This window comes from Falco rusticolus, chromosome 7 (genome assembly GCF_015220075.1).
Source record: "Falco rusticolus isolate bFalRus1 chromosome 7, bFalRus1.pri, whole genome shotgun sequence".
Lineage (NCBI taxonomy): Eukaryota > Metazoa > Chordata > Aves > Falconiformes > Falconidae > Falco > Falco rusticolus.
In genome coordinates this window covers 32782171-32803840 of record NC_051193.1, presented here as the reverse complement: position 1 = coordinate 32803840, position 21670 = coordinate 32782171, and the positions used below count along the sequence as shown (strand labels likewise).

At 37.9% G+C, this 21670-nt stretch overlaps 1 protein-coding gene across 1 annotated transcript in view; it reads left to right on the top strand.

Moving 5' to 3' along the window:
- The window catches only part of LOC119150861 (TALPID3 protein-like), a 62993-nt gene that overhangs the window by 28132 nt on the left and 13191 nt on the right, over window positions 1-21670 (top strand). Inside the window, 4 exon segments of the mRNA XM_037393927.1 lie at window positions 824-958; window positions 2579-2753; window positions 5819-5958; window positions 10605-10692. Coding sequence (XP_037249824.1) covers window positions 824-958; window positions 2579-2753; window positions 5819-5958; window positions 10605-10692 — 538 coding nt within the window.

Genomic DNA, 21670 nt, shown 5'->3' with positions numbered 1-21670 from the left:
GAATGTCCTGGAGCAGGAGCCCACTTTTCTTCTCACTGCCTATGCTTCCTAAACATTTCTACCCATACATGGCCATGCTTGACCTGTGCATACTTTCCCATCTAATATCCATAATTTGATTCATGTCATTGTTGTGAGACTCTGCCCTGAACTTGCCGATCTTTCTGTCTGTTGTCCAGACTTTGCCATGGGAGTGTATAGGCATCTGAGGAGAATGCCTTCCCTCGTGATCAAGGTTGTAGAAGTTCCTTTTGTGGGCTTCTTTTTAGATGCCTCCTGTCTGCCACAGTTCCTCTCTTAAACTCTGGGCTTAAGACTCTGTTATCAGGTGAACCTAAATTAAAGTTTTCTTCATCAGGTTAGAAAGCTTAATTGCCAAGATGGTCTTCCTTGTCTTTATCAGCTGAATCGTAACTCCTTCCACTGGTCCTCCATCCTCAAACAAGGCTCTGTGGATGAAGAAGCTAAATCCTTGCTTGTGAGAGCAGCTCTGCAGCCAGATTGTTGCTAGCAGTCAGTGTGAGGATTTAACTGTTTCCCTGAACTCTGGAGGCCTGAAGGACTGTGTTCTTCTTTAAGCGTTGCAGTCTTACGTATCAAATGAAGACTGTGAATGTCTGTAGATATAAGGAGAAAGCAGTGTCATCGGTTTGCTTATTTTTAAATGCCTAGATCTTCATGACACAAGTTCTTGCTGTGGAAACTGTAAGAACTTACTATAAAAGAAAAAAGCTGAATTGTCAACTAAAGCAAGAATGATTCAAGTTCCTACAAAAATTGGGTTTGGATCATGTATCATGTGAAATTTGTTTCTTTGTTTTAGGATTATGATCCTCCCAGTGAAGGACAAGTGGTGAGAACACTGGATAAAGGCTATCACAGGGACCCTGTTGAGACTCTTTTAGCCAAATTAAATCAAGCACCTGTTGCTGCACAAGAAGGAATGTACTGTTTGGAGGTAACTCACAGTGCTTTTTCTTCCAATACAGTAAGTTTAAAGTGATACTTTCCTACTGAGAGGTAGATGAAATATTTCAAGCTTATCCTTTCTGTTGGCTACAGAACAGGTTCATACACTTCATTCCCTGCTGGAAGTGATCCCACTTCTGTTGGCTATGTTCTCTTGTAAAAATTCTTAAGAACACTGTTGTTACAAACGTTAGGTGTACATAGTATCACATGTACCTAGTTTTCAAGGCATGTGTGTGGCCATTCCAGTAGATTTGTCCTGTCATTTTGATTACCAGGGAAGTTTTCTGTCACTTCAGCAATACAGGTGGTATGTTTAACAGTACAAGTTCAGTGCACTTAATAGCCATGTGAGTATTTTAGGGAAGTATGAAGAATAACTCAGCAAATGTTTACATGCACTTTTGCACATGCTGTCGATACTGATCTTGGAACAAAACATCAAAATACTCATATCTAGTTGGCAGAAAAAAACAGACTAACAGAAAAATCTGTATCACAAAGGACAAAAGTCATCTTGTACACATCTAAGTATTTTCTATGTGGAAAACAGCAGTTTGGATTGGGCATCTGTTCTAACTGCCATAGCTGGAGGAACATTTAAAGGAAATGAACTCTGAATACTGCAATATGGTTCATGAACACCTTTATATACGACAGATCTTGCTTTTTGTGATTTTTATTGCTGCAAATGCAGTTTCTTCTTTCTGTCTTGGTCAGTTTAGTCTAAATAATTACTAACTTCACTCACCTCCTTAACTGTTCCTTTGTCTGTCTTTATTTGGCTTAATGAGCATTGGTGGATGGACTTAGTGAAAAGCTTTCTATAGTGTAGGCTCTGAGTCTGACTAATTGTAGTGACATTTTCTCATCAGCACTGCCAATTACAAATGCATCTCTAATTTGCTTTTTCCCTTTCCCATAGTCATGGACTGCTCAGTCTGTCCATACAAGACACTAATAAACTCCCCCTAGATTCTGGCAAGGCATGTGCAAGCATACCTTCTCATTTTTAAGAGAAAGAATATTCTGCTACATGGTAGTACTCTTTCCTTAGAATGATACTGTGCACATGTGTATGTCTGTTCAACCTGTTTTCCTGCATAGAAGCATACTATTTTTCATCTGCAACTCTGAAAGTCAGATTTCAGAGAGCCATCATCCCTATTTTAAGTGCCATCCAAACCTACTTAAAAAATAGAACTTTTTATCTGACATGCATTGACAGATGGTCAATAGCTTTTAGGTGCTTCCAGTGTTACAAGGTCAGGCAGTCAACAATGGCCAAATCTGTAACATTAAAGACTTCATGTGCTATAAATGTAACTTAGATTCTGATCATGTTGGGATACCACTAAGAAAATAAGTGATGCTGTTTGGCTGTAAGTGATTCTTTTCTGTCCAGTACTGATGAATGTAGATCTTATTTTCAAACCCCATTAGATGATACCTCCTCAATTTCAGTTTTCTTTTTTCAATGCTAATAGTATAGACTTAGGTTTATGAATGTTTTAACAGTTAATGTAATCAGATAACATTGCCTAGTTTTGGAAGAAATACATTGGTGGTTTTGGTATACCTGCTGTTCTGATGTTGCTGTTCTATGTAGGATTCTGATGGTAGTGTTGGGGAGCTCAGTGAAGGTCAAAGACCAAGGCTGACCAGAGCAGCAGAGAGAATCCTAATGGGACATTCAGTTTATATGAACCATCCAACTGCTCAGACTTCTGAGAACAGATCACGCTGGGGTTGCCCATCGCCAGGGCAGCTTGCCCAAATTGAAGGTACAATTAGACTGTTATTTCTTCTCTATGATATTTATGTGGATTCTGAGGATTTTCTATAACAGAATCTGAAATAATTTCAGAGGTTATGTTCAAAATCCAAAATTAAAAATTTAAAGGCAGTTGCTGCAATGAAATTGTTAGTGTTCCTGTTCTGAGAACTGGATGTAATTCAAGCCTCGTTTTCACTCCTCTTTGTAATATTCTACAGTTTTTTAAAAAATCATGGCAAGTACCCACTTGCCTATACAAATGCTGACTTGTTAAGTATCCTTTTAAGTCAAATGCAGTTCTCAAACACAGTTTAACCATTCTTGAGGTCGGTTTCCATAAGAGAGGTATTAACACCAGCAGTTCAAGCTATTTCTTTTTGTCCTCTTACACAGGCACTCCCCCTTACTGTTTTATCACTCCATCAAGGTGATACTGCAGTGTCTCATAATCAGTAATATGTTTTAGTTTCATATATTCCTGTAGCAATATAGGAATCCTTTTTTTTCTGAGATGGGTAGCTGAGGCCCACACATAATGGCTTGTACAAAGTAGTGCAGAGATAATTTGATGTGGTATTTAATTTATTTATTTCCAGTTGAAACTACAGCTGTAACCTATGGCCCATCCTTCCTCTCCCTTATTTTTTATCCCAGTTTCTCTATTATTATCTGAAAATGTACTTCTATACTTAAATTGCTGCAAGCATGTAGAAACTCTTCATTTGTTGACTGTGGTTTTAAATATGATTTAAACTAAACTGAAGTAATTATTACGCTGTTACAACACAAATGTGATTGCACTGATTCATCAAAAGTTGTGTAAAGTGATCAAACAGCTGGTTTTCCATCCTCTTAATGTTCACATTTATGAATTGACAAGAGAAGCGTATCTCATGTTCATCAACCCTTGACCAGTAGGAAGTGGATTGAAATTGAAAGTGTTCAACATGTGGCAAAAACAATTTCAGAGCAATAAGAGTATTTGCTTATTTTTGAACTGATTTACATTTGAACTGGTAACATGGAGAGTAAGCTTTTTAAGCTAGTTGTTACCTAATGTTTTGGACCAGCTACACCACCATCAGCCTTGAAAATAAATTCTAGTACATTATATGTTATCAGACTTTTACTTAAAAGTAGTTTGTTGAATGTTGTTTGGAGATCGGTTACATTAGGCTTCCTGGCATAAGACATTTCTCCAAGTCACTTGTTAACACTGCGTTGTTGAAGGACAGTCAGCGTTAAGAGCACCGTGATGTAGAGTGAATTAGTGATCTAGATCAATCTGCAGTGTCTTAACAGTGCTCAGAAGGATACAGGGAGTTAGGAGGTGCATGTTAATGGGAGAACCTGGCTACTAGGGATATTTCCTTCTTATCCAGACTGTCGGTAGCTGTATGTGGCATGACATGTTTGTATCTCCTCTATATCTATTTTTAAAATGTATTTAATTTAATTTAGGATGCCTTTTGTCTATCCTGTAAATACCTAACACTTCTGAAAAGCAACTCCTGCATGTGATGATAATCTAAAATCAGTGTGTTTCTCCAGGAAATTTTTATGCTTATCTCTAAATCTTATAGTAGTGTTTCTGTTGTAGTATATTTTTGAGAGGCAGCAAGTGCTCTGGACTAACTACCATAGGGTGCTTTTATATAATCTGTAATAATCCCAGATTGAGTTCTGTTGGTTTCTTATGATTTTTAACTTATGTTCCCTCCCTCCCCATCTCTGAACACACAGCACAGTATTCATTGACATTGCTAAGGAAACAACATGGTATAAAATATGGGATCTACTTTCAAGGCAAGAGTGTTTTCATATCAGGGAAGAACAGAAAATATTGTTTCCAAGTCCTTTTAATAGTGAAGTCAACACTGAATAGGAAACAATCTGTTCTTGGGGGGTGGGGGACTGGGGTGGAGAGGGGAAGGAATGATCTGTGATTGTTTCCACTTCTCTTCCAAATCTTTTTTATCTGTCCACTAGTACATGAGGTTGCATGTCCTTCAGTCTATTGCAAGTCAGAACTAAGAGCTGTTTCCTGATAGCTACCACAGTTACAATGCAGGTCCATCATTTTATCTGATCATTATTTTTAGGAGTAAAATTAAATAATTGATACAGCAATGCCTGTCAAAGTTCACCTTTTTCAGGGTGTATATCTCTGTACATAAAACCTTGCAGAGGATGCTCAGTTTCTCTGTCAGAATGAGTCACTCACAGATATATACTTGTAAGAATTCTGGGGATTGTGTGTCTATGTGTATCTTCAGCTTTGTGACCAGTTTTTATTTGTGTTATGGAAACATGATGTCTGTTTGTAGGATGGAGCAGGTGTTGCTTAGGTAGGTATAGAACAGCATCTTGATGATCCGTCTTTCATTTATAAATCCTTGTTTTCAGTGCTTAAAGTCATGGATATAAAAACCAATATGCAAATGAAATGTGTAGTCTTAAAGTGAACAATAATTACAGTTAATTAAGCAATGATTATAGTTAATTAAGCTTAAAATTCATTCCTTGTCTCTGTATGATAGCAGAAGGCTAAAGTTAGTTCATGAGCTGTCAGTACATTTTTGATAAAGATGCTTTACACACTTGCAGGCTGCAAAAGCATGATAAATGCTGGATTATATAGCAAATTATCCCTTTAAAAAAGGCTATGTGCAGGTTTCTTTTCGTTCACACAACAGTGAAACATTTTCATGAAGAAGCCTTTCCAATCTCTTTCCAATATGTGTGATAAAGCTCATTAAGCATATAATGGTATGATGAACTATATACAGCTTTGAAGCTATCATAAATGCTTGCCATGTTAGAAATCTGCAGATGATAAAACTGATTTATTTTTTTCAATTTCCACAGATATGTATTTCTTACTGCTTTCTTCCCCACAAGAATACTTCAAGGGATATACAGTGAGCTGTGTAAGGGAGAAATAATTCTCTTTAACATTGCATGTCCCATTGTTGAATCTTGAAAGGCTCCACATCCTGCCGCATCAGTTGACTGGGAGATTATTGCTCCAGCACATCAAGGAGTTTTTTTCTCTTTATTTTTCTCTCTCAGCAGGAATTTTTGGAGATGCAGTTATAAGTTGTGGTCCAATGGTTATGGCTGAACTGGAATCGCAGCCAGTTTTAAATCCTGTTCTGCAAGCAGCCCGACCAAGCTGCAGAGTGACATCTCTCTCGGAGGATCTGTCCCAGGTAAACTCAAAGGATCTTTTCTGTGACTATTCAGAAAGCACAAACTGAAACCTAGGAAAATAAATTTTCCTGTTTCACTGTGGTGACTGACATCACAGAACTGGTGACACATTCAGTTGCAAAACTGAAGTCAAAGGTAGATGGGTGTAATAAAAATGAATGTGTTTGCTGTGACCGAATCTTACGATATGCTTTCTGTTAGGCTCAGACCTTCCTTTTTACCTTTTCTGCACTTCCTCAGAGCTTCACTGGTCTCACAGGATCTAATACTTACTCTACATAGTCAGTTCAGATGGGGCATTCCAATGTTTTAGTGGCACAGTGCTTCAAATACAGAAGAATAACATGATGGATATACAGGAGAGGAAGCAACAGTAGAGGTTTGGCCTCACAGATTGTAACCCACTGATTCAGCATTTCAGGCGCTTCATTTGTCCTAGTAGGGGCAGGGTTGGAAAGGCAGTAATGATGTACCTCAAAATACTTGAACCTATTGATCTCTGCTTGAAACCTTTAGACTTAATCTGTTGCTACTTTATTAGTATGTGCTGTTACCTAGAGATGATGGTTTACTTGCTGACTAAAGATAAATTCAAATAGCAAGTTGCAAAAGGTAAAAATTAAAGTAAGAGACTGCTCTTTAATATGTTAAACTTCACAGTGTGTTTGAAAGTGATAATGTACTTGCCATGGTTGCTGTGTTTGTTGATGCATTCTATCCTTCCCTGATGTTCTATATTAAAAATAACCTATAGTATCTTATATTGACATGTCTTGGTTTTCCATTTTTGAGCCTTGGTGTGTATCATGCCATTGGTGCCTGAGCAGTTCTTAAATATGTCATCTGAAGTGATGTGTTGCACCTTCAAAGCAGGTTTTAAATGTTATACCTCTTTCACTTTGAGATCACCAAACATATTATTTCTTGGAAAGGTTGTTCACAGGCAAGACTGGATTCTGTTAAACCGCTGAGTTTGTTGGGGTGAAGCTCACATCCAGTTATCATTTCACTAGCTAAAAGTAAAAGGGGCAGAAAGGGTAAATATTTTTCCTTGGTTTAGCACCACAAGCTGTGATAAAGAAGACAGTGATACTGGCATCTCATGTGCTGGAGAATTAGCTGATGGGATTAGGATTGACTTTTGTCTGCCTGGGTACAGGCAACTGATCATGTATCATGTAATATTACCCATGTGCATAGTCTTACCTATGCAAGAAATGTAAGGTGATCTGACATCGTGTCTTTCATAGAAAATATACAGATAGTTATATATTGTCTTTAGAAACTTTATCTTGCATCTGAACCATTAGCGTGGGGGTTTTTGCCTGCTGATATATAAAACTCACCCTCCCTCCAAACCAAACCAACAAACCCCCAAACTTTGTGTGTCTGGTTTTGTTTGTTCTGTTTTTTTCCCCAAAACAAAATAATCTTTTCTTGTATGTAGGTGTTCCTGATATAAGACTAAATGCCTGTTTCTCATGGGCTAACTTTTTAGCTTTTCTGTGACATGACCACACCTATAAGTGATAACCACAGTAAACTTCTGTCCTGGATGGGGCAAAGCTATGCTCCACAAGATCCGCTACTAGACCTGTACATCCTTCTCTGGAAAAAAAACCCTGTACCAAATGATTTGAAAGCTTCTTCTGGCAAGCATCTGCCACATAATAATGATGAACCTTTCCCTTAGTTTCAGTTAGGGATGGCATCTGTATTCAGACCTACGGCTGGATCTGCTTTGTCACCTGCCTGTAGGAAACAGATTTGCTGGTAACCTTAAATCAGCTAAGAGAGCAGGAGATACTCAGGCTTTCAGAAAGATTCATTCCATGCAATGTGTAAGGTGATAATCACTTTAAATTTCTTAAAAGATTTCCTCCCAAGTTAGTCACTCTCACATCAATTGTTTCACTTCTTGGTTTTCATCTCTAGGCATTTGCCTTCATTGAAATGAAACTGCCAGCGATGTACAAAGCCAGAAGATTAATCTATTTAGGAGCACAACTAAGCTTTTCACAATGTATGCTGAGAGACCTGGGAAAATACATTGTATTTCAGATGGTGTCCAGCTGGGCCTTGAGTTTGGTAGAATTTCCTTCTGATTAACCTGGAAACGATCCTCCTGTATGTTGGGGTTTGTTATGGCAAAGTTTGGGTGGTTCCTGTAGTCTGTCTGAACAGGATCATCATTTCAGCGAGGTTGTGGGCAGCAATGTGGAACTGCCATATATGTAGCACTTGTTTGCTTCCTGGCACTGGTGTGTAGGTCAGATTTTGACCAACAGAAGGAGCGTTGTCTTTTCATGTAGGGCAGGACCAAATGTCTTTTAGCCATAAAGAGTGAAGTCTGTGTAGTCACTCACTCCAAAACAAATGGCTTAAGACATACAGGAATTTTCTTACCTACACAAATTCCTTGGCTGCTCCTCCATTTCTGGTATTGGATTGTTTTTGAGATTTATATGTGCTTTTAGCCACGGTTAGACAGAATGCCAGACTAAATGCATCTTCATTTTGACCCCTTCTGTCCATTCTTGTGCAATAATATAGGAATTGACTGTTTGTGGCCACTTTGCCCCTGTGCTCTTAGCTTTAAGCAGCAAGAGAATGACTAGGAGGAAGCTGGGCTTTTCCTATTCTAAATAAATCATTTTGATCATGGGAGGGACATGAACATGGAAGTCATATTTATGTGGCTAAATCTTTCAAAGATAATAAATCTAAATCATTTGAAGTCCCAAATGCATGGTTAAGATCTTAGAAAACCAGTTAGCTGCAAAATATTTTCATGAAGTTCTTATATAAGTATGAATGTTTTTATACAATCAACATTTTTTAAGTGGGATTGTCATTTTGGTATTCTCATTAGCTTTCGTTTTTAGCATTTCATAAGATTTTTTTTTTACTCTTCAGAAAAGTGTAATTGTAGGTTATGAATCTATGCGTTTATCTCTCAGCCTCTGTTACCTCAGTTCAGTTTAAACTGTTTTTTGGTTTGTCGTGTTAAAAATCCAAAACAAAAAACCACTTCACATGAACTTGTGCCTATACTGTTATGCTGCTTACATTTAATGATTTGTCACATTGATGGCCTTCTATCACATTTCCACAATCCTTCCTGCTTTCAGAAGATCTCAGCTCTTTCTTATTTTGTCAGCTTTAAATGATGAAAAGAGTTGGTCAATGTTGTGGTCTGTGGAGGTGTCCAACTTAGTGCCAGTCCTAACAGAGTGCCTTGTGGAGATGCTAGCTTGATCTCAGGTACATGCATATTCTTTTTCAGCTTATGTGCATCACTGTGCTATTGAGGTGCTGGTGCTTGTTAGAGATGACATGCTATCTACTAGTGTAGCCCTCTCCACTTTCTTTACTGGGGAGTATAAAAAAATCCATGCTGCCATTGAGGAAGAGGCAGTGACTGAATGGCTTGTCTTTTTGTTCCTTCTCATTTTTTCCACACTGGCTTAAATGATCATTAAGTACATGAAAAGCAATATTATCACTGTGAGATTCCAGTTATCATAGCTGAAAGAAATGGGAAGCCTTAATTGCATAGTTGTCACCATGCTTATTGTTTGCTAGACATAACATTTTTCTGCTTTTCATTTATATTTTTGCCTGTTTGTTTCACTTGTGGCCTCCTGGAGGGTTTCTCTTGACAGAACTTTTCTATCTTTTTAGCTTGTGGGGAGCAAAATACCACCGGTACTTTGTCATTAGGTCTTCAAGAGAAAACCTGTGCCATTGCTTCTCAGGGCATATAATTTTCCCAGAAGTCATAGAGAAATTGTATCTGTAGGGTCCAAATGCTGTGTGATACACAAACATTTATGATCTTACTCATGTTCCTCCTCCTTTCAGAATCTTCATTTAAAAACTTATATTAATCTATGGAATCAACAGAATAACTAATGAAATCAAATTTGTCTGCCTTGAAGAATGCTGAAGTCTTCTAGGACTCCATGAGTCGGTTTTGCACTGCTTATGTTTCCTGTCCACATGTAGTGGAATGTCCTTGGGCCACAATTCCTGTTCCATTTAACACATAAGATAATAAACTTACTTAACAAATGTGCTGTCTCCCTTTCTAACATGCAGAGCATTTGTTGTTTCTAAGAAAATCTTTATAGGCATTGCTGCAGAACTGGGTCCCGAAGAGCATTTCAGGAAAAGTGGAAAATGTTTTTTAAAAACATGGTCAAGGAAATAAAATTTATACTTGGCAAAGTTTTCCAGCCTGTGTGCTGACATTTTTCTTTTTGTTTTCCCTTTCAACTTCCTCTTTTTACTGAGAAGGATAATACTTACAGAGGAGTTTTGGGTATTGAAGAAAGACAGGGAAATCTTATGTTCTTTCTGCCACATGCTTTGAGTAAAAATTGAGGGGTCTCCTGTGTCTTCAGGTCTAAATGGCGCTTTGCCATACCTACTGCTCCCAGGATGTTTGTCTAGAGGAAGTAGCACTGAACTACGCTAATTCAGATCCGAATTCTTTTGAAGTCGAAAGGAAGGAGAACAAGTGCATATCCTTTTATGAATCTTTAAAAACCTCTTTGGATGTTTCTTGAAGCGACACATAATTTTGCTGTGCTTTTACATCAAAAGTCAGATTTGTAATGTGATTTTAATGTATGATATACAGGAGGAAAGCCGAGGGGCTGCACAAGTTGAGACTGTGAGACCTCGAGTTATTCATGTGAGAAGGAAGTCTGAAGAGATGCAGCAAGAAGGTAAATCAGTGTCGATAAGCATACGTAGTTCTTTCAGTTTGGCACATCACTTTTAAGTGTTGTATACTGATGTATAATAACGTTCTGATTTTTTTAAACTTGGTTTTCATTACTACCAGATTCCCAAAATTTCCAAACAGTTACATATAGTGTGTATAAATCTGTGTGCATAGTTACAGTATTGTTGGGGTGCACTGAAAGGATTAGAAATGTTATCTGTATGTAAGATTCATCAGAATCATTCCAGTTAAGTATCTATTTAAATTTTTATTTGCCAAGAGCATTATAATGTGCATATTGTGTAGTCAACTGAATTTTAATTGCTTTATAGAATGCTATTCAGCAAACAAAATATTCATAATGTTGTGATAAGGTGGCAGTGGTTCATATGCATGAGAAAATGCAGGAGTACTAGAGGAGAACTGAAAGATAAAACAAAGTTAAGATCATGCAAATCTGGGGGAAAACCATGATTTTCAATGTCAAAATGGACTGGTTTGAGATGGGCTTAATATATTGGCTTGAGATAGTGGTTTTCTTTTGTGAAGGTTACTACGTATTATCTGTGCATAACCATGCTATATTTGGAGATTACTTAACGTTGTTAAGTAATTAAAATCAACAGTTTGTTAGAAGTGTTAAGGATGTTACATGAGAGGGGGTGAGTATTGTGTTTATTGTAGTTCAAGTCAGTGTTGGAATGACATAAGTTGTGCATATTACTGCCATATTTGTTTTGGCAGATAATAAGGAATCTAAAACCTGCATGTCTACAATATATGGAATTATAATTGCTCCACCCTAGCATAGACAAATTCTTCCTTCAAGCCCTTTTAAAAATAACTCTGAACTTCTTCCATTTATTTTTTTTAAAACACCTAATCAAATTATAATTCTGATGTTATTATTTTGCTTCAGATATTTATAAGGGGTAAGAAAAGCCCTAGGCCAATGTTACTGGCCATGGGACAGGGAACCTAATTTCAAAACCACGGTTCACATATGAAGAAAGTTATGAATAATGTAAAACTTGGCTTACATGGACAATTAGTGGAAGAGCTTACAGAACTGAAGTGTGGCACACCATAGTGTGTGTGTGTGTGTGTTGTTGTAGGGACATTTATCTATATGTTTTTAATATGGGTAAATGAAGACTTAATTTATTAAAAAATTAGGTTTAACTCTTTTATTTAATATTAGCAGGAAATGTTGCAATGACTTTTAATAATAGGAAGAATTGTATTTGCCCCCTTGTGTTCAGGAAAATCCAAACTGCCTAATTTCATCCTCTAGTAAGTTGAACATGACCTCTAAATTGCCCAAAAGGAAATTGTGGCAGGTCTGCCTTGCACAATTGACCCATTCCCAACTTTAAAAGCAGTTTTCCTTAACAGTGGTTATAGGAATCTTCCTTTTCGATTTTCTTCCCAACTCTTGCTATTAAGCATCAGGGAGAAGGAGGAAAGGGGAACTAGTCTTCCTAGTGCTGTACTTCATGCTTTTACACCTCAGCTTTGTCTCAAGTGTTAACAAGACAACACTTCCAGCCTGTATCATTGAATAGGGTGTTAACAAGGGGTGGAAATGGAGTAAAATGTTTTTTATCGAATCTGTTGCTTTCTGGAATATTTATCTTAAATAATATACCTGTGCTGTAACACAAAGTATTTGGGCACAGTCCAACTGTCTGTGTGTCGGATGAAAATGTGTGACCACGAGATGGCAGTAGTCAATTTTCTGTGAGAGAAATAAAAAGAAAATATTATTTATATACCAGGATAATTTAAATCTCATTCAAACTATACATATTTAATGATCCAATAAAAATCTAGAGGATTTGCAAATGGAAGCAACTGTCTGTCAGTTCTAACTAGAAGGTCTTGTCTCTGTAAGCTTCACCACAGCGAACTTAATCAGGCAAAAAGTTGAAGGTAAAAATTAATAAGAATCATTTGAAAGAAAAAGGAAAACTTGCAATATGATAAGTGTATGTGGGTTTAAGTAAATAAAACATCTTAAAATTAAGTACATCTGTTACTGTAAGTTCAAAGCACCCTGTTTATAAAAACATCATGTCAAATGGTTGCCTTTACTGAGGTAGCAAGGGACAATGAGTACTTGCCTGAAAATGGAGTAGCATTTCAGAGGCAGGACCATTTAGGTATTTTTTTCAGAGTTGAAAGGGTAAGTGGTTGTATTAGTATTAAAGCTTAGAAAATCTAGACCTCTGAAATGGAGCGTGAATTCAGGGTGTGGGGAGAAAAGGGAAGTTGTTTGGACTTAAGAGTTGGATGTAAAAAAAGCCTTTTTTTAAAATTGATAAAATACATGACAAGATTTGCTTCATCTTTTGTCTGCAGTCATAGATATACATATACACATGATAGAGCTTTCTTTTGTTGTTGAAAAAATTTTTGTGGTCTACAGTGAACATGTGTTTTTACTGAAAGAAAGTTGATTGATATCTTCTAATGAAAGTTGAAGTTCAGTAGGACTGTTAGACTATCATGCCTGAAAGGGTAATGTCTCCTCAAAGTTACAACTGAAAATAAAGCCTGAACGTATTATTAATTGAAATGTGTGCCTTCTCTAGACATAGTGGAGACAGTGGTTTGAAAACATATATTTGTAGTATATAATATACATGCATGTATATTTTTGGCTTTATAATACCCTTTAATCTTTGTACCATTCTTTCATATATCTTCATAAATTTAATATGATAATAATTATTGCGGTTGGTGAATGCACATATTTCCAGAATACAAGCATTTTCAGGCTTACATCAACATGATTCAGAATTTTTAAATTAAAATGAAAGAACAGGTGGCAATGCTTGACTGCAGAGCATTTTTGAACTTTAATATGAGCAGCTCAGAACCAAGAGGTAGATGTATCTTCACTTAATTATTTTTCTGTAGCGCAGACTTTCAGAATGTGACCTAGAGAGCACAACTTCATTATAGTAATTCCGTTTTATCTCCAGCTAGTGAGTTATATTCAGGCAGCCAGAAGTACATTGGAAAGTAATACTGGGACACTAAGCAATTGGCTTTGTTGCCACAGAGAGATTGCACAATTGCTTGTGGGAGGAGGTGATCTGTGCAATAAATTAATAAAAGGGCAAGAAGCCCTTAAAACAATCTGTTTAAAAAAGAAAGCTTCCAGAATCCCTGTTCGGTGTTGAAATTGGGCTCCTTATGTGTTAACATTGACATTATGCTGTACTGAGAATCGTAATACTGAAAATATGGTTATAACTAAATTCTTCTTTGCCTCTCTTCTTCAGCCAGGAATTGCTCTGAGTTAATTGTTGGGTTATTTTGTCTTTAAACTATTGGGCATGAGGCAAATCTCGTAACAGATGCTTCAAGAAAGGAAGGTGAGGATAAAGCTAAAGGTTTGTTTTTTTTCTTGGAACTGGAACTGTTTTGGTCAAACTCGTAACACCTATTCTACAGAAAGTTTACTTTCTCCTTAACATCGTGCTGTTTAAAGGCTTTTGCTAAAGGCTGTCCATACCACCCTGAAAACAGCAGCTAGTGAAGCAAAATGGAGTTATTTTTTTCACACTGTAGAGAGTGCCATCACAACCTGAGAGGTAGGAATTACTTTGCATAGCCTACATTGCTCCCTGAATTTGACTGATTTCTGAGAGGAGATAATGGAAATTAAAATAATGAAGTCACTTATCTATAATTATAGCATTTTTTCAAGCAAATGTTCTGTTAGAGGCTTGTGTAAGTTTATCAGTGCTTCAGAGCTCTTGCTTCTGATCTATTTTGACTCTGGTTTTCCTATACAGTTACCTCCCCGTGCTATCAGATGCCTCACTGACATAATTCAGTTAATATATTTTACATTCGGGCAAGTCAGGAAATGCAAAGCTGCATTTCCCGCAGAAACTCTCTTTTCTGTGAGTAGTCATTAGCTTTTAGGTGCTCCAAGTGGTTTAGAACATCAGTTCTCAAAGAGTTTTCATTTGCTTTTTCTGCATGTGTTGATGGCAGTTCCATGGTAGCCCATGCATTAGAAAATATGCATCTGAGTAATAAGTATGCATTTTGCATAATATTCCCACTTAAAATCCTCAATAGCCACACTTGAGGGTTTCTAGTTTGAATTACTGTAAGTCAATATTTAGATGTATTACAGTACATTTGGAACGGGAGTTTTGAATTTCTTGGCTTTTGTAAATACTATTTATCTGTTAAGTGCCATTTATATCTATGGTCACTTCTTTTCTCACTGACTTCAGTTATTTTTCAGACAAAAATACTAAAACAGAAGTTTGATTTCTCATAGCTTAAGGCAAAGTCTTGTATAGAATTGTTACTGTAGACAATGATGTCCATCTGCTGTGGGTGTGTTCTGCTGCTTCAAGTTAGGGTCCTGAGAAACCAGGCACCAGGAACTACTGTGGATTTCATGGCACTGTGCACATCGTCGCACCCATTCCCATAAGATCTCTTTCTGGGAAATGAATCTCCTAGATCTGTCATTTCTTCCCTCGCTTCCCCAAAAGTCCTGGACAGTAGGAACTACTAACAGATGAAGCATGAATCTCCCGGTATGTTTTTAGACTCCTAGAATGTCGATTTATTTTTTTGAGGCATCTAAATTAAATGAAATCCAAGTAATCAGATGGAGAAATGACAAACCACAAAACCCCCAATTTATACTTACAGAAAACTGTACCAAGCAGGCTCATAGAGCTTTGCAGTCTGAGGATTTCCTACTGACCGGCATGCTTGGGAAGTCGTCGTTCTCCTTTGGAGTCCAGTTCCACACTACAAATCACCTGGCCCTTTTCTTATGGATCTACATACGGATCTATGTGCATTAGGTTTTTGTTCACCTGGTAATTGTCTTCAACTTCTAAGAGGTTGAGAGTTAGTTCTCCTTTTACTGCTTGCCTCCTTAAATGGCACAGAGGGATGCAGCACCTCTCACTGCTGCAGTATTGTCAAGACATATCTCTGACCTTGTGCTGAGGCTTTTGCTGTGGAAGGTATGTGCAAAGGCAGAAAACTTCCCCTTTTAGTCTTCCCTTGGTGCCTATACAGAGGATGTTTTACACCCGTTATGAAATCTGCAGTTTTGTGGATCTTCAAGTTTCCCTTATACGGTCTGCATGAGAATGAACTTTTGTGCAGTGCTGGATGTGTGTATGGTTAATCTTTGGAGGGAAGGTATTTTGCACTTTTGATACAGTAAAAAGAATAAAGCAGGAAATTGTCCAGTGTAGGCTTAAGGAATGTCCCTGGTCAGAAGTTTTAAGTTCAGGAGGTGAGGCTGATACCTATAGCCCCATTGCTTGAGCAGGTAAAAGCAGTTCACAGTTGCTTCTTTCTCCATTTTGGTCTTATATTCGTCTTTAAAGTACACTTTGCTGAGGTTCATGGTGTATCCCTGTACCAAGTCCCTCCTATGATCTGTACACAGCAACAGGGATTTTCATGGAAATTCCAGCACCAGTTGGGTTTTTTCTGCAGAAAGAGAAAGAAAAACTTACTCAAACTGACGTGATCACTACTTAAAGGATTACTTCCTATGGAGACTGTCAAGTACTTTGATTTTTCACTTGTCTTTTTTCAGATTTACTGGGGCTCAAGGTAAATAACCAGAAAACTGATATGATTCCTTCTTCAAGCCTAGATTTTAAAGGATTGCAGGTGATCTAATCCAGTCAGTGACCTGTGGCATCCCTCAAAGTGCATTTTATATATCATAAACTAAAGTTCAGGGCAGTGACAAAATTGTAAGTTGAAAACCTGTGGTACTGTTGCATAAAGCATCCAATGTACATTCTGGATTTTGTACGTCCTTTTTCCCTCAGAATATCATGTGGTACCTGGTATGGGTGCCCGCTGAGCATCAGCCTTCTGTATCAGATTGCGCAGACACCAGAGGGTTTTGAGGATCTTCTGTTCTTAAATGTAACTTAACAATGTAAAGAATGTTACTTCCAAATTTATTAGAATTTCTAAAAAAAAAAAATTGATTCATAATTGTATTTGCTTTTCAGACACTTGTGACTACCTGCTGGAACCAAAGCAGTCCAGACTGCTTTGTCTAGTTCTGCTAAGCACCACCACCTCATCCCTGCAATGCAGATTTTTCCATATTTTCCCTTTTTTTCCGCCTTCTTGCCAGTTTGGTGGGGGTTTTTTTGATGGATGGTTGGTTGGTTTGTGATTTTTTGTTTGGTTTAGTGTTTTTGGTAGCTTGTGTCTCTAGGGGCCAGGCATATTCTAGGCAGAATTCTCATTAAGAGGAGAGTGCCTCTTCCTGCTGCATATCCACACTGAAGAGTTGGAATGTACCACCTGAGAGCCCTAAATTGCCATTTCCACTTTGGCAGTCTACCTTTGATCTTTCACCAGTTCCAGTTTCCAGTTGTATAGATCCACCTATTGTCAGCCCATATGGGGACCAAGCCAGAATGTGGTACTTTTTCTTTTGTGTAAGATTCTCATGTGGTGAATCTGCTGAGTCGCGTGCATTGCAAGCAGGATATGGTCTTGATAGCAAGTATTATTAAATACAGTCTCGGACCTCTTGGACACTAACACACTCCTCACCAGTCTATTGAAATTGTTGTGCCAGAACAGTCTTTCTCACAGCCTGTGTAGGATTTGTAAACATGCTAGGATCTGGCTGAAGCAGCTTTGTATTGTGTATTATGATTTGTATGCACTTTTACAAACTTACAGTAATTGCTGTTGCCTTCATTGTAAAGAGGAAAAAATAAACACACACAATAAACCCTCTTAATGGGCACTGATCCCACTGGCGCTGGCCTTGAGTAACTGAATAAAAGCAGATGGTAGCAAGCTGACTAGGCTGACCTGCTTTCCCCTTTCATGCAAACATCGCTTATATAAGTGGGGGGGACACACAAAAAATTAATGGGCTTGGGCAAGCCACCTAAGGACAGAGACTCCCCATGTACTTAATGCTTACATCAGCCCGAGGGCTCTTTCCAGTTAGCTCTTCTCTGGAGGGAGGTTTCTCACAAATTAGTGGTTCCACAGCTATGGGCCCATGGTTTAATAAGAAAGAACTGATGTGCATCTAGAAAGTAAGCCTGCTTAGCTGTTCTGTGGCCTCTGTGTTGTGGTAGGTCATGGAAAATGATCGGAATAGTCTCTCCTGAACTTGCTACTCGTTTACATGCATATAATTGAGTCTGAAATCCCTTTATACATCATCTTCTGTCACAGTGTTGTAAAGAGGCATTCAATTTTGATGCTCTTGTACTACTTTAATTCACATGCTTATTTGTTAGCAGTGATAGCAAAAGAATTTAAATTGAGATTCCAAGGTATTCTAAAAGATGTGCCTCAGTATGTCACTGCAACAAGCTATGTTATAAGAAATAGCATTGTCTTTTTCTTATTCAGCGGAGTATTTGGTTGGAGTTACTACCTCCACGAGTATACTACAGCCTATGCCAGAGATTACAGCTTGCAAAGGCAGTTTCCCGAATAAGATACTTTTACACTCCTCAGTCACTAGCTTTTCCAGCCTGGTGCATCAGTGCCAGCTAAGGCTGGAGTCAGGAACCATTCCAGCTGTCTCAGGTAGACCTGCTGCCGACTCTGGGTTAATTCAGTCAGCAGATGCACTGTAGAATCTTCTAGGGTGACCATCCTTACTGGGCTTAACAGTCATCTAAGTAGGCCTCTTATCTCACATTTCTTTTTTAGTGTGAAAGTTGTGTTTCTTTTATGAAAGACATCAGTGTCAGACGGGGAAGTCTTGATGCCTTTGGGTGCTGGCAACACATTGCATGGATACTGAATGCTGACAAGTGAAGACAGGGAGTATTACAAACACATATTTCAACTTGGAGAAACATATATAGTACTGTGATAGGAGAAATATAGGTTTTCTGTCTTCAGTATGTGCCGAGTTTGTTTTATTTTTATGTTTGGCAGGGAAGGCAGATGTTGCCCTTTATCATTCAGTGGCTTGTGCATGTCTGAGAGCAATGCAGCAGAAGGGACAGCTTCTGCTTTCCCTGCTGCGTTGGTTTTGGTGATCCTTGGGCAGAGGCAGCTGGACTCCCTTCAGCTTTACCTGTTGTTAAAGAGCTCTCAATTCATCTTTTTTAAGCACTATATAAAAACGGGAAGGAGCCAGCTGTTTGTCTGGGGAGTGAGAAGAGAAATTACTAGAAGGAGAGTGTATACGCCAGATGGGGAGGTAGCTTAATGTGAGTGATGAATAACCCAGAGATTCTGACTGTCTGCCCCCAAACCTTTTTATAAAAGAGATGGGGAATTTACAAAAGCTGTCATTCTCAGCTGTTAAACATTTTTCTTTTTCTTTTTTAATGCTTTGCAAAGTTTTGCACTGCTAGCAGAGGCGAAGCATAGCTGTAAAGTTATTAATAAAACCTAACTGGCCAATAAAGATGGATATTTAGATGATTGGTGTCCACAGTCAAATTGTGATGTTATTTTTTTAATTTTACTGCTTATTATATTGTGAAATGGCTTGACTTACAGGCAGTTTTCACACTCGTGAACTGTGTCATTACTAGGTACTTTATTTGCTTATTTTTCTAGATACTTTAGGAATAAACAGACCTTCTACTTCATGCAGTGAAGAGAGGCCAGGTTTTTCCAGCACCACCTTCTCAATACAGTAATACAAAGACTGCCTATAATTAAATATAGATATATGTTTCCAGTGCCCCTGTGATTCGTTTCTTAAGACTAGGAGCCCAGGAAACTTTCAAATAAGGTGACGGCATAGAGTGAATGTTACCTAGGATGTCTTCCAGATGAAGAATACTATATAAATACTGGTAACGCTGCTCTTTGATAACATGCTGATTTTGAGAAATGCAGTCTGCCAAAGTAGCTTGTTTCTTAAAAACAGGGTATGGACTGGTAAGTGAAGATTAAAATTGTCATGCGTGACCTGTTCCTCACTGCTGATGTTGCATATGGGACTGCATTTTGTAATAGCGTTGAATAACGTGCAAATGTAAAACTTTGTTAACATTTTCATCTTCTGTAAAACTAATTTTGAAAGTAAAATACAACAAATTCTCGTCTCTGAAATGTGCAAATGTGCTTTTGGTGACTGTGTTTGCAAGGAACAGTAGTAAATGATGGAGATGGGTTACGTTTTGTCTGTGGACTACTGTGTTCTGTTTTTTATCACAAATGCTGTCATTCAGGATAAAAACCCCTACATCTAGAAAAACTTACTTTAGATTTAGAACCTTTGTATCTGTGTTGTCATTCTCTAATCTAAAACATGGTTTGCTTTTAAAGAAGGAAGAACTGTTTTTAAGCACAGTTCTAAACAACCTGAGTGAAAGTTGTTGAGTGTGACACAAAATATGTAGCAGTTCTGTAAAAAGCGTCCATTCCCCCCCAGTGCTGCTTTGGTGGTGGGGAGGTCAGTGTTTCTTTTTGTGTATGGCATGACTTTGACTTTCTATAACTCTTTTAATACCAGATAGGCATGTCATTTTACTACAAAATAGTACATCAACCATATGCGAACAGTGAAAATGTGTATCTCATATTTGCTGAATCTGGTAGAATTGTATTTATGTTTTGGCTCAGAATTATGCAATCAAAGCAAGTTAGACTTAATATGGGATGATCTGCTGACCCTCATCCTAACTCAGGTTGTTACAGTAAAGTAATAATCTCAGGTTTCATATTGTGGCCTTGTTTTGTGCACTGTACATATTGCAAGAGTTAGGCAGAGCTGTGTGTGTTTGAGGACAATATAACAGCTGCAGTTTCTGTCCTTGTCAGGCCATTGTATCTTCAGTAGAAGTAAAAAGCATGGAATTTGCTGGCAGTTGCTTAAAGATTTCTGGGGGTTTGGGTGGTGTTTTTTTTTGTTGGTGTTCTTTTTTATTTTGTTTTTATAATCCTAAAATCATAATTACAGATCTTGAGAAAATTGTTTTATTTACTTAACAGCTGCCATTGTGCCCTGTTACATAAGTCAAAATTATAAATGGGAAATATTTACTAGTTTGAGTTACAGTGTAAATACACGATTAACTTCTTACAGTGCATGTTGCTTATTTCAATAATTGGACCCACTCCTAGAGACAGGCAAGCAGGGAGATTACACAGGGAGTGCTGAAGATGAAGCTTCCTTCCTGATTAAAAAAAGAAAGAGAGAGAGAAAAAAACCGAAAGGGGGGAGCAGTTTTCTGTTGGAGCCCTCACTTTAAGGGAGGCTGGGCACCCTGCCTCCTCCTGCTCCAGCTGGCCTTTACATGCTGTCCTTTGTGGAGGCGTTCGCTGACGAATGATGTCCAAAACCATATTTACAAGAGCAGTTGGAGTTTGTCTGTACAGGCAGACCTGAGATTTAAAGAGGTTTTTGCTCCTTTCTCATCTGCTTTTAAATGCAAGGCCACAATAGCCCGTATCTCTGATGTTAAGGCTTGATAAAGGCTGTTCTGTTTCTAAGGTGCCTAATCTTGTAGAAACAGCCTAATGAAAAGATTCAAACCAAAATTTCAGCTCTATGTAAAAAAATGTTTTCTGACCTCAATATATATGATGTGAAAAAAGAATAATAGCAGCACTGCAGGCAAAATTTCTGCCACGATGTGACAACCTACTCCTTCATCAGAGGTTTCAAGAATTTGGCTGCGCTTTTGGAAATAAGCCTCATGATTCTGCCAGAGAGATGTTTTAGCTCAGACAGCATGCAGCACACAACGGCTTTGTTGGAGTGTTGGCTCTGTGCTCATGGCAGGAAACTGAAGTAAAACCTTACTTTTCTACCTACGATATGTGGTGGTTGTTTTGAATTCAGCAGACTGTATTTTAGTCTTTTTTTTCTTTTTCTTTTTTGAAGTAAAACCATGCTCACAGGCTTGAGAACCACTGCAGCTAAAAGCTAGAACCACTTAGGATGACAATTAGAGCCTGACTCTATACTTCATTAATTCAGTATGGTTTTTTTGCTTTCTTTAGGGACA